General features: G+C 38.5%; 1 protein-coding gene across 1 annotated transcript in view; it reads right to left on the reverse strand.

Moving 5' to 3' along the window:
- Positions 1-12,854, reverse strand: part of LOC115222024 (testis-expressed protein 11-like) — a 59,233-nt gene continuing 46,379 nt past the window's right edge. The window contains exons 21-28 of the mRNA XM_036511259.1: positions 12,708-12,824; positions 8,888-8,975; positions 6,541-6,693; positions 5,848-5,956; positions 4,943-5,086; positions 3,580-3,650; positions 704-797; positions 1-450 (exon numbers count right to left, since the gene is read on the reverse strand). Of these exons, the coding sequence (XP_036367152.1) occupies positions 3,617-3,650; positions 4,943-5,086; positions 5,848-5,956; positions 6,541-6,693; positions 8,888-8,975; positions 12,708-12,824 (645 nt within the window). The 3' untranslated portion in view covers positions 1-450; positions 704-797; positions 3,580-3,616. The remainder of the gene's footprint in view (positions 451-703; positions 798-3,579; positions 3,651-4,942; positions 5,087-5,847; positions 5,957-6,540; positions 6,694-8,887; positions 8,976-12,707; positions 12,825-12,854) is intronic.

Raw genomic sequence — 12,854 nt, forward strand, 5'->3', positions numbered from 1 at the left:
TTTCCCTGCAAAAACACTAAGTCTGTTTTATTTTCTCATAAATAAAAAAATTGTGATGGGGAAATGAAGGTTGCACAAAAAAATTTTGCTAACAATTTTAGGTGAACTGTGGTAGTTGCCACTTTGAAAATCTCTGCTTCAGACTGTGTTGCATCTGTTAATGCTGAGATCCATCAATCAGCTCTGCATCCAATGGACGTATTCTGATGTTTCTAATAAAGCTTCATTTGTTTGCCTATGTTTTCCAATAAACTCTGCTTAGTTATCCTTGGTTTTCATTTCTTTTTCCTGAATTTTTCCAATTGTTAAAATAAAAATAATTTATAGACACTTTAGCAATACTAAAATACTAATCACACTCAGCTCTTATATCAATGTATATTAAATATTTAAACTTTTCCAAGGATCAGGTTTGATTTTTGCGAGAATTTCAGTATAGACAGTCGTGATCTGAAATTGAAAATAAATCGAAATTAAGATTTAGAAACTCTCATAAAGTTATAGGTTTCGGAATGATTCTAATTCAACAAATATTAATTTTTGTAAAATAAAATTTTGTCATTGAAGATAAAATTAGATAAAAATTAACATTGGGTTGTCTATATGAATTTGCTTTCGTGTAATTCTTTATTGCTGATGTGTGAAGAATGTGTGATTTTAAAATATTTTAGAATCACACCCAAACTGTTAAAGAATAACCTACTTGTTTTTCATAAGTATTTTTCAATGTTGATAAATGCCTCTGGAATTTCATACCAAGTGCACACCATTTTTCTGCTTCGACAAAATTACCAGAACTGTGAAGATAAATGACATTATATTACATAAATATATTCTCTCATATAAATAATAATCTATTAAAAAAACATAGACAACTATAAGTGCAGGCATGGCTCTGTGGTAAGAAGCTCACTGGGTGGTACCTTGATCAAGTGTCTTCTACTATAGCCCTGGGATGACCAAAGCCTTACGAGTGGATTTGGTAGATGGAAACAAAGAAACTTGTTGTATATCCACTCAGAACTAAACTAATAGCTTAGGAATGAAATTTAGGATTTCTTGGTTTTCTGTGAATCATCATCATCATCATCATTTAGTGTCCGCTTTCCATGCTAGCATGGGTTGGACGGTTCAACTGGGGTCTGGGAAGCCAGAAGGCTGCACCAGGCTCCAGTCTGATCTGGCAGTGTTTCTACAGCTGGATGCCCTTCCTAACGCCAACCACTCCGTGAGTGTAGTGGGTGCTTTTTTACGTGCCACCGGCACAGGTGCTACACGAGGCTGGCAAACGGCCACGATCGGATGGTGCTTTTTATGTGCCACCGGCAGGGGGCCAGGCGAGGTTGGCAAACGGCCATGATCGGATGGTGCTTTTTACGTGCCACCGGCACAGACAACTATAGGTGCAGGCATGGCTCTGTGGTAAGAAGCTCACTTTGCAACCATATGGTTTCAGGTTCAGTCCCACTGGGTGGTACCTTGATCATGTGTCTTCTACTATAGCCCTGGGATGACCAAAGCCTCATGAGTGGATTTGGTTGATGGAAACTGAAAGAAGCTTGCAGTATGTGTATGTTTGTATGTATGTATATATATGTCCTGTTTTCCATTTTTCTCTCTCGTTGTTTGCAAATTTAACTCATTTGTTTCCGTATGTTGGGTCCTTGAGCAAGACACTTTATTTCACGTTGTTCCTGTCCACTCAGTTGGCAAAACTGAGTAGCTCCTGTATTTCAAAAGAGCCAGCCATGTCACATCCTGTGTCACGCTGAATCTCCCCAAGAACTACGTTAAGGGTACACGTGTCTGTGGAGTGCTCAGCCACTTGCACGTTAAATATCACGAGCAGGCTGTTCCATTGAGCGGATCAACTGGAACCCCTATTGTTGGAGTGTCAGCTATATATATATCTTTGTCATCATCATCATCGTTGTCGTCGTTGTCGTCATCATTATCATCATCATCATCATCATCATCATCATCATCATCATCATCAACATCGTCATCATCATCAACATCATCATCATCATCATCATCGTCAGCATCATCGTCAGCATCATCGTCAGCATCATCACATCATCATCATCATCATCATCATCATTGTCGTCATCATCATCATCGTCATCATTGTCATCATCATCCACGTCATCATCATCATCACCATCTACGTCGTCATCATCATCACCATCATCGTCATCATCATCATCACCATCATCGTCATCATCATCATCACCATCACCGTCGTCGTCATCATCATCATCATCATCATCATCATCATCATCATCATCATCATTTAATGTTTGCTTTCCATGCTGACATAGGTCGGATAGTTTGACAGGATCCGTTGATCAGCATGATTGCATTTAAACTCCAGTGCTGCTTTAGCATGGTTTCTATGCCTGGACGCCCTTCCTAACACCGACCATTTTATATGATGTGTACTGTGGCACCAGCACTAGTGAGTTTGCCTCGGTACCTCAAGACAAGAAAAGAAAAAACATTCTCTACTGAATGGGAGTTCGTTTGAGACAGGAAGAGGTGACTTTATGCCAGGCGTTGAGGATTATGATAGAGGGACAAGCACAAGAATTTTGTTAAGAAGTGATACATCGCTACCTTGCAGTACATATATATATATATTCTTGTTACTTGTGAGTATACCCTAGCACTACACCATCTCTCTTCTGCTTTCTCTCTCTCTCTCACTAGGTAACCGCGTACCTCCTCTATAGCAAGACACCTATTTCTGCCTCTCTATCTCACTGTTACGCTCTAACCTTTCATCATTTGATACTGGATCACCTCCTTTAATGACCCTTCTGTTGTGGCAAGGCACCTGCTTCTGTCTGTCTGTTTCTTTGTCACACTCAAACCGAAATGCCCTGCCCTTGTCTTGTGAGTAACTTGGTTACCCTGCCAGTGGTGGTGCCATGTAAAAAGCACTGAAGCACTGAGTCCACTCCGTGGAGTGGTTGGCATTAGGAAGGGCATCCAGTCGTAATATCCCTGCCAAAACAGACACAGTGGCTTTGAGTGGATTTTCTACCTGGCTGGCTCCTGTGAACCATCCTACCCATGCATGCATGGAAGATCAACATTAAACAATGATGATACACACACACACGACACACATACATATATGTATATATGTGTGTGTGTGTGTGTATGTATGTGTATATGTATATATATCAATGCAATCTCATAAGAAACATTAAGAAAATCAATATAAATATTTCTATGATATCAGGAGTTCAAAGACCCTGCATAGTTTTTTTACTTCTTGTATTGAATTGTCCTCGAATCTATCAGAGTTTGAAATTTTTCATGAAAATAGCATTATGAAAGTGATATTTATTTATTATCAAATCTTTATAATCTGATAACAAACCAGTATTATTCTTCCAAATCTTTCTAAATTCCTAAAGTGGTGTATTTGTCATCATATTTCTTTTTTACAATTAATAGGAATTAATCTTATTGACTCTAACAATATATAAGTTCCTCTAATGGAAAGATTTTGAATATAAACTGTTTGGAAATAGAACTGTGAAATTCAGAGAGGCAAAGATCTTTTATTACCTGTAGAAACATATTCCAAAATTCCAAGCTTTGGACATCAACCAAAGAATTTCCACTTCAGGATATTTATCCTAATGGAAACATATTTAAAAAAAAAAAAAACATAGTAAGGAATTAGCCAAGAAAAAAAAGTAAGTAAAATATGTAAGTAATTAGCCAAGAAGAAAAAACAAAAACAAACAGGTATACAGTTCTATGAACATTTCAGGTATTCATTATTTCTCTCTAGAAAAAGGCAATGAGCTGGTAGAATCGTTAGCAAGCCAGGTGAAATGCTTAGTGGTATTTCGCCTGTCTTTACGTTCTGAGTTCAAATTCCGCCGAGGTCAACTTTGCCTTTCATCCTTTCAGGGTCGATATATTAAATTAAGTACCAGTTACGTACTGGGGATTGATCTAATTGACTGCCTCCCCCGCCCCCAATTTCAGGCCTTGTGCCTATAGTAGATTTTTCATATCCCTCCCAAATTTATTGCATTTTTAATGCAGCACATCCATAAGAGATGTTATTTTAAGATGAATACTGCAATAAGTGGTCTATAAACAGTGTATATACATTAAGTATGATATATAGATGGCTATTATTAACTAGAGATTAATTTTTTTTTTTTAGTAGGGGAATTGAACTGGTTTTCGTTGGTTTGTGAACCACAGCATAATAATCTGTAACCCTAATATTACATATAATCCTCCACCTCCCCCCTTCTCTCCTCCTCCTCTCCCTCCTCCTCTCCCTCCTCCTCCTCCTTCCTCCTCCTCCTTCCTCCTCCTCCTCCCTCCTCCTATCCCTTCTCCTCCTCCTCCTCATCATCATCACCATCACAATCACCATTGCTGCCACTGCTGATGCTGCCACCATCATTATTGCTGCCCTCACCACCATCACCACCACCATCATCATTACCTTGATATTTGAGTAGAATTGATATATATATATACATACATATATATATATATATATATATATAGTAATACTAAGCAATAAAGGGTTTAGCAACGAGTTGCCTTACCACATACCGAATTTAGAAATAGCAGTCAAAGAGTTATAGCTATTTCTTCTACTAAAAAGGGAGATCTCAGTAAAAGATCTCCCTTTTAGTAGAAGAAATAGCTATAACTCTTTGACTGCTATTTCTAAATTCGGTATGTGGTAAGGCAACTCGTTGCTAAACCTTTATTGCTTAGTATTACTTAAATTCTCCTCGAATGAGGCTTTTACATGCCGAAGACTACTTGGTGTTATTGATAATATTCCAAATTAATTAATTCACCCTTCATTATTACGGATAACTATATATATATATATATATATATATATATATATATATATATATATATATATATATGTATGTATATGACTGACCTTTGCCTTTTGTTCGATGAATTCGAAAACTTCTTCAAAATATGTAAAGAGATCATTTTGCGTTGCACCAATATTTGAGTTTCCGAAATGTGATGACCTCCAGTTTGGGCAAAACACAACTCTATTATGCTGTGGAAGTTTTTACTGGAGTTTATAAGAAATTAAACAAAATGTATTTGATAAATAAACATGTCAAACAAATGCATACACACACACACACACACACACACACACACACACACACACAGATATACACATTTACACACATTCACTCACACATACACACACATGCAAGCACACACAAATTCAGATATAAATATTTACACACACAAACTTAAGTATACACATTGTACACACAGACCTACGCACATACACATGCCAAGATTAAAAATGCAAAAACACAATCAAAATATAATAATGAAGAAAACGGATTAACGAGCTTAATGGGCTATGGATGGAAGCACTCCATCGGTTACGACGACGAGGGTTCCGGTTGATCCGAATCAACGGAACAGCCTGCTCGTGAAATTAACGTGTAAGTGGCTGAGCACTCCACAGACACGTGTACCCTTAACGTAGTTCTCGGGGATATTCAGCGTGACACAGAGAGTGACAAGGCTGGCCCTTTGAAATACAGGTACAACAGAAACAGGAAGTAAGAGTGAGAGAAAGTTGTGGTGAAAGAGTACAGCAGGGATCACCACCATCCCCTGCCGGAGCCTCGTGGAGCTTTTAGGTGTTTTCGCTCAATAAACACTCACAACGCCCGGTCTGGGAATCGAAACCGCAATCCTATGACCGCGAGTCCGCTGCCCTAACCACTGGGCCATTGTGCCTCCACAATGGGCTATGAAAGTAAATAATGATAGGAAAGATTGGTGAATGTCAAAGGTTTATCAACCTACCTTACAGCCATAAAATCAGGTAAACTTGATTGTAGATGTTTCCTCAATGCTAATTTTAAGGCTCTAATGCTGAGATTTTTATAATTAGCTGGAGGGTCAACTGCTAAAGCTATAATTAAGGATTAGAAAAATTATATACATGCATGCATATATACATATACATATGTGTGTGTGTGTGTGTGTGTATTATATGCAGTATAACAAGCACAGACATGGCTATGTTATTAAGAAGTTTGTTTCCCAGTCATGTTGTCTTAGGTTCAATCAGTACCTTGGGTAAATGTATTCTACTACAGCCCTGGGTCAGTCAAAGCCTTGTGAGAAAGATATATATATACATATATACAACGGGCTTCTTTCAGTTTCTGTCTACCAAATCCACTCACAAGGCTTTGGTTGGCCCGAGACTATAGTAGAAGACACTTGCTCAAGGTGCCAGGCAGTGGGACTGAACCTGGAACCATGTGGTTGGTAAGCAAGCTACTTACCACACAGCCCCCTCCTGCGCCTTTCATTAACCAGAATCCAAAACTTTGTATTTTATAAAATGAATACCGGGTCAATATATGTGCTCCACCTGGGACTTTGCTACAGTGTATAGAATAAACAAAACTGGCTTTGTTATATATTTAAGTTAACCAAAAAAACACTATCTTTCAATTTCACTACACTGTAATAGTATCTGATACTAACCAGCTATTGTTTCAAACATTTTTGCATCACTGTAAGGCATCATTACTGCTCTTTCGAGAACTGATTCCAGTATTGGATCTTTCAGTTTGGCTCTGGATTCAAACTCATATAAAAGAAGTAATTTATTAACAGTATCTTTTTTATTTTCATTATCTGAAAAAAAAAAAAAAAAATTCAGGAAAAAGGAAATACCAGGAATTAGAATGTAGATATAGAATCAAGAAAAAGGTGTTTAATGTAGCCCTTGAAAAAACTAGCTATAAAATTAACCCCTTACCCAACAATTATTTTGAAAATAAATGTATTTTTTCAGACATATTTTTTAATTGTTTTATTTTACTATGTTTTGAATGGTGATTTCGAGGTATATTTCAAACCTTATTTATTATGAATTTTAATTCAATAATATTGATTTTAAATTACCGCTTTGGGCAGAAACGAGTTAACCCGTTTTTAGACGAAAGAACTCGTTTGCTGTCGATTTTGGCGAGTCTATCTTTTGACGAGTTAACTCGCCAGAGATAGAAAAAAACGATTTCGGTCAAAACGCATATATTCGTTTCTGCCGGGTAAGGGGTTAAGACATAAGATCAAAGAATTGAACAATATAAGATCAGTAGATTGTTCTAACGGGATCAGAAAAGGGTTTATCAGCAGTTGGACAGGAAGGTTAACAGCAGCAAGAAATATGATGCTGAAGAAAGAGGTTTTGGAGTAACATCTGAGATAATAATAATAATAATAAAACATTGTGTACAGTGCTCAGGTGCACTACAACTCATCTAAAGTGTATATATAATCAGGTGTAGTTTCGGCGGATTTCGGAAAGCATGAGGGCCTTAAAGGATGCAGTGTCATGGCAGTCAACAACTGATGCAGGCAGTTTATTCCATGCTTCAGCAACTCTGAGCATGAAAAAATGGAAAGGATCATAAGAAAGATGCTGAATGGCTGAAGGAATTAAGATCGGAGAGAAATGGAGTAAAATAGAATAATATAAAGGTAACAGCCGAAATGGTGACTGAGCAGACAACAAAAGTTCCAAACTAGAAATGTCCAAGTGTACTGGATGAAAAATTTCCCAGCTTTACACAAAAGAATAGTGGTGTAAATGGATGAAATGATCAACAATTGGGTGAAAATTCCAAAGTGGATGACCACAGGCGCAGGAGAGGCTGTGTGGTAAGTAGCTAGCTTACCAACCACATGGTTCTGGGTTCAGTCCCACTGCGTGGCACCTTGGGCAAGTGTTTTCTACTATAGCCTCGGGCCGACCAAAGCCTTGTGAGTGGATTTGGTAGACAGAAACTGAAAGAAGCCCATCGTATATATGTATATATATATATGCGTATGTGTGTTTGTGTGTCTGTGTTTGTCCCCCTAGCATTTCTTGACAACCGATGCTGGTGTGTTTACGTCCCGTAACTTAGCGGTTCGGCAAAGGGGACTGATAGAATAAGTACTAGGCTTACAAAGAATAAGTCCTGGGGTCGATTTGCTCGACTAAAGGCGGTGCTCCAGCATGGCCGCAGTCAAATGACCGAAACAAGTAAAAGAGTAAAAAAGAGAGAGAGAGAAAATAGTTCTTGGCCAAAAGGACCCTGGTAAAGGTAATGTAATGGATAATTACCAATCAATCTTCTGTTTACCTTTGAGGTAGAAGTTGACAGGAATAATATCTAATTGTATGTATAACTTCCTGGAAATGAATGATAAGCTATCAGTTGGACAGAAGGGATGCTGGAGGAAAAGCCAAGGGACAAAGTATTAAATTCTGATAGATATAATGGCACTGAATGACTGTAAGATAAGACATGCTAATCTGCATATGTTGAGGATTGGTTTATAAGAAAGCTTACAACTGATCCCTTATTCTTGGATTTTAGGAAGTCTTGTACATGCAAGTGCTACCAGTCAAAAGCTCCATATACCGGAAGCCAGCAAGTGTATGGGGTCATCAGGAGAGAATGCGTGCCGTTTCGGGGGCTACCTCTCGACGGCATCAATGCGCCCCCCCCTCACTGATACGAGGCCCCGCTTGCTAGATCAGCTGGTTATGAAGAACTCAATATACTTCTAGCCATCGCTCATCGTCTCTTTTTAACCCAATCCAGTGGCTAGCCTTCTCCACTGTAGATTGGATATCAGTCATGGTGGTATAACATTTTGAATTTTATTAGGAGATAGATGAAGGATTGGAATAGAGAATTAACATCATGTGGAGAATTTTCAGGGAGATAGTCTGTTAGCATTGCTGTTTGAGATTTGTATAATCTTCCGCACACAGATATTACAGAAAGTAACAACTGAATTTTTTAAAATTCCTTAAAAAAATAGGAGAACTCACCGTTAGATATTAGTTTTTCACTGAGGATTTTATTACATACAATTCTACAACTGCTTACATAATTAAGGGCTTCAGTTAGTAGGGTGTTCTGTAAGTAGTAAATACATATATAAAGTGAAAGTTACTTTTATTATCTGATATGTTGTCTGGATCCAAAAGGATAATTCTTCAGTATTCTTTACATAATTAAGCTAGCATAAAACTGTTTCTAATTTCTTGATGCAGGAGAAATAAAAAAAACAAAAACAAAGTTGGGTTCAGCAGAATTTGATTCAGAACTGAGAGATAAATAATCCTTTCTACAAGGCCTGCAATTTTGGGGGAGTGGACCAGTCAATTTAATTGACCCCTGTGTTTCATTGATACTTGATTTATTGACACCGAAAGGATGAAAGGCAAAGACAACCTTGGTGGAATTAGAACTCAGAAAATAGTAGTAGATGAAATACCTATTTCTTTACTACCCACAAGGGGCTAAACACAGAGAGGACAAACAAGGACAGATAAACGGATTAAGTCGATTATATCGACCCCAGTGCATAACTGGTACTTATTTAATTGAACCCAGTGCATAACTGGTACTTATTTAATCGACCCCAGTGCATAACTGGTACTTATTTAATCGACCCCGAAAGGATGAAAGGCAAAGTCGATGCTGGTAATGATCACACTCGAATTGTGCTTTTTATGTGCCACTGGCACAGAAGCCAGTTAGCTGCTCTGGCAATGATCACGCTCGGATGGTGCTCTTAGCGCTCCACTAGCACGGATTCCAGTCATCGAATTTGATTTCGATTTCACTTGCCTCACCAGGTCTTCGCAAGCAGAGTTTAGTGTCCAATGAAGGAAAGGTACGCACAAGTGGGCTGGTTACACTTATCTTAGAAGATATTTTGAATCTTCCCTATGCAAGAGCACACAAGGAAACTGTTAAATACGAGGGGCGTTCAATAAGTAATGCCCCTGACCCACTTTCATTTGTTTGATCTAGCTGAAATTTTGCATGTGCAATTATTTATATCTCTATAGATTAAGTGGCAAATTACAGCTCTGAACTAATTGTGGTTTCTGATTTACAGGTGTTTGAACTGAGTCAAGTGTGAAATGGAGCCTGTTGAGTGTCGAGCAGTGATTCGGTTTTTGTATTTGAAAGGACGCACACCACGGGAGACTTTTGATGAAATGAAAGTAACTTATGGTGATGATGCCCCATCATATGACCTTGTAAAACGCTGGCATCATGAATTCAAACATGGTCGGAACTCTGTGGAAACAGCTCCCAGATCTGGTCGCCCCCTTCTGCCATTGATGAGGCATCTCTCCGTCAAGTTGAGGCTGCCATTTCGGAAGATCGACGCATAACTATTCGCCAAATAGCCCATGAGGTCAAGATTAGTACCGGGTCTGTGGAAACTATCATTCATGACCATTTGCATATGAAAAAGGTGTCTGCCAGATGGATTCCCAGGTTGCTCACACCTTTCCAGAAGCAAGAACGCGTCGATTGCTCGAGGATGAATTTGGAGATGTGCCAAGAAGATGAGTCAATATTTTTCAAAAGACTGATTACACAGGATGAAACCTGGGTCCATCACTATGATCCAGAGTCCAAAGCCCAGTCAATGCAGTGGAAGCACCGTGACTCACCTCCTCCAAAGAAGGCAAGGGTGCAGCCCTCCGCTGACAAGGTCAGGCTCACAGTCTTCTGGGACCAGGACGGAGTAGTGATGACAGATTTCCTGGCAAAGGTGTCACAATTACAGGAGTCTATTATGCTTCACTTTTGAGGAAATTAAGAGAAGCTATCAAAATCAAGGCATCCTCCTCCTGCAGGACAACGCTCCGATCCACAACTCGCGTGTCGCCAGATCAGAAGCAGAGGCATGCAGCTATGAACTCATCCCCCATTCCCCCTACTCTCCTGACCTTGCACCCTCTGATTTTCACCTCTTGCCTGCCATGAAGTTGTTTTTGAAAGGAAAGCGTTTCCCAGATGATGCAGCCTTGATTTCTGAAGTCACGTCGTGGTTGGAGGACCAAGATGGGGTCTTCCACAAAAATGGTCTTCAGAGCTGCATCAAACGGTGGGAGAAATGCGTAACTCTGGGTGGTTCCTATGTATAAAAAGACTAATAACTGTGCCAAGTTTCGTTGCTCTACTGCTATGGGAAGTGGGCCAGGGGCATTACTTATTGAACGCCCCTTGTATAATATAAACTTCAATACAAATAACTGAAATTTAGAAGCTTTACCTGTTGGCCACAGAAACTGTATAAATATTTAATGTTGGTTGGCTAACTAGCAACACTATTTACAGTTTTGAGAAAATGTTCAAATGTGTGAGGAGAGAAAAAAGAATTAAGAAAATACTTCATTAATACATAAACGAAGAATGCCTTAAGAGTTTATTCGTTAGATGAAGTGGTACATTGCGTGACTATTGATTAAATTAAGTTGCTTTAGGAATAACGAAGACAGAAAGAAGGGAAATGTGGTAAAGAATATGTTTTAAGATGTTAGGAATGAATACTTGATTAATATTTTATAAATAATGTTGTTTAATTTGATGATATTTTGTGAAAATATAACTAGCAATCACACTTTAACAGACTTTGAGAATAATATGAGTCTGATGTGTTTAAATAATAGAATACTGTAAAATAAGCGATGAGTTTAAGAAAATATTTGAGACCATTGTCCAAGACAGTAGATTGGCAAAATCATTAGAACATTGGACAAAAAACCTTGCAGTATTTAGTAACTTATACTTATATTCTGAGTTCAAATCCCTCCAAGGCTGACTTTCTTTATTTTCCATTTGAGCTCAATAAAATGTTTGGATTGATTTCAGAAGTTGATATAATTCATTGTCACTCCCTAATCAATAGGGTTCATCACATATTGATTGATAATTCATCATCATCATCATCATCATCATTTAACATCCGTTTTCCATGCTAGCATGGGTTGGACGGTTCGACCGGGATCTGGAAAGCCAGGAGGCTGCACCAGGCTCCAGTCTGATCTGGCAGTGTTTCTACAGCTGGATGCCCTTCCTAACGCCAACCACTCCGTGAGTGTAGTGGGTGCTTTTTACGTGCCACCTGCACAGGTGCCAGGCGAGGCTGGCAATGGCCATGATTGGATTGGTGCATTTTACATGCCACCAGCACGGAAGCCAGTCAAGGCGGCACTGGCATTGGCCACGTTCAGATGGTGCTTTTTATGTGCCACCAGCACAGGGATCACAACTGCAGTTTCCATTGATTTTTGATGTTGGTGTACTTGACTCAATGGATCTCCTCAAGCACAGGGTTGAAACGGTGTTTCTTTGATAATTGTGGATAATTGTGGTCAGGGAAGTGAAGTTTTTTTTTTGTATTGATTGTGAGATCAGTATGGATTAATAATAATACTTTCTGGCATAAGCACAAGTTCTGAAATTTGTGAGAGGTGGTCAGCTGATTCTATCAACCCTATTACTTAACTAGTAATTTATTGATGGTTGAATCAATAACTGAATGGAAATTTTTAAAAAATACAGTGTGAAATATAAAGAAAAATAAACGAAACGAGAAATGAGGGAAGCTTTTAACAATGCAGAGATAAAGTTGAAAAATCTTTATATTTTGGGTGCAAAGGCCCATCTTCACAGTTGACTGTATCCTTTTGAAGATAGGTCTTTGCGCCCGAAATTACAGGTTTTTAAAACTTTCTGCATTATAAAGAAAAGTATTTTTTTTCCTTCTTAAAAAATTACTATTAAAAAAGTTTACTGAGAAGAGTTTGCAGGAATTATATAACCAAATTCTTGACTTACTTTTTCATCTAAATCTGAAGTGGTTGAGGCAAGCTGAAGGTAAGCTGCAGCAACAATTAGGGAACAGGTCTTCTGCTGTGTCATCGAATCCAGATCGGAAGAACACAGTGTTGTTAACTGTAACAAACAAACCGAGAAAATAACAAT

The sequence above is a fragment of the Octopus sinensis genome, linkage group LG19, assembly GCF_006345805.1.
Source record: "Octopus sinensis linkage group LG19, ASM634580v1, whole genome shotgun sequence".
Classification (NCBI taxonomy): Eukaryota; Metazoa; Mollusca; class Cephalopoda; order Octopoda; family Octopodidae; genus Octopus; species Octopus sinensis.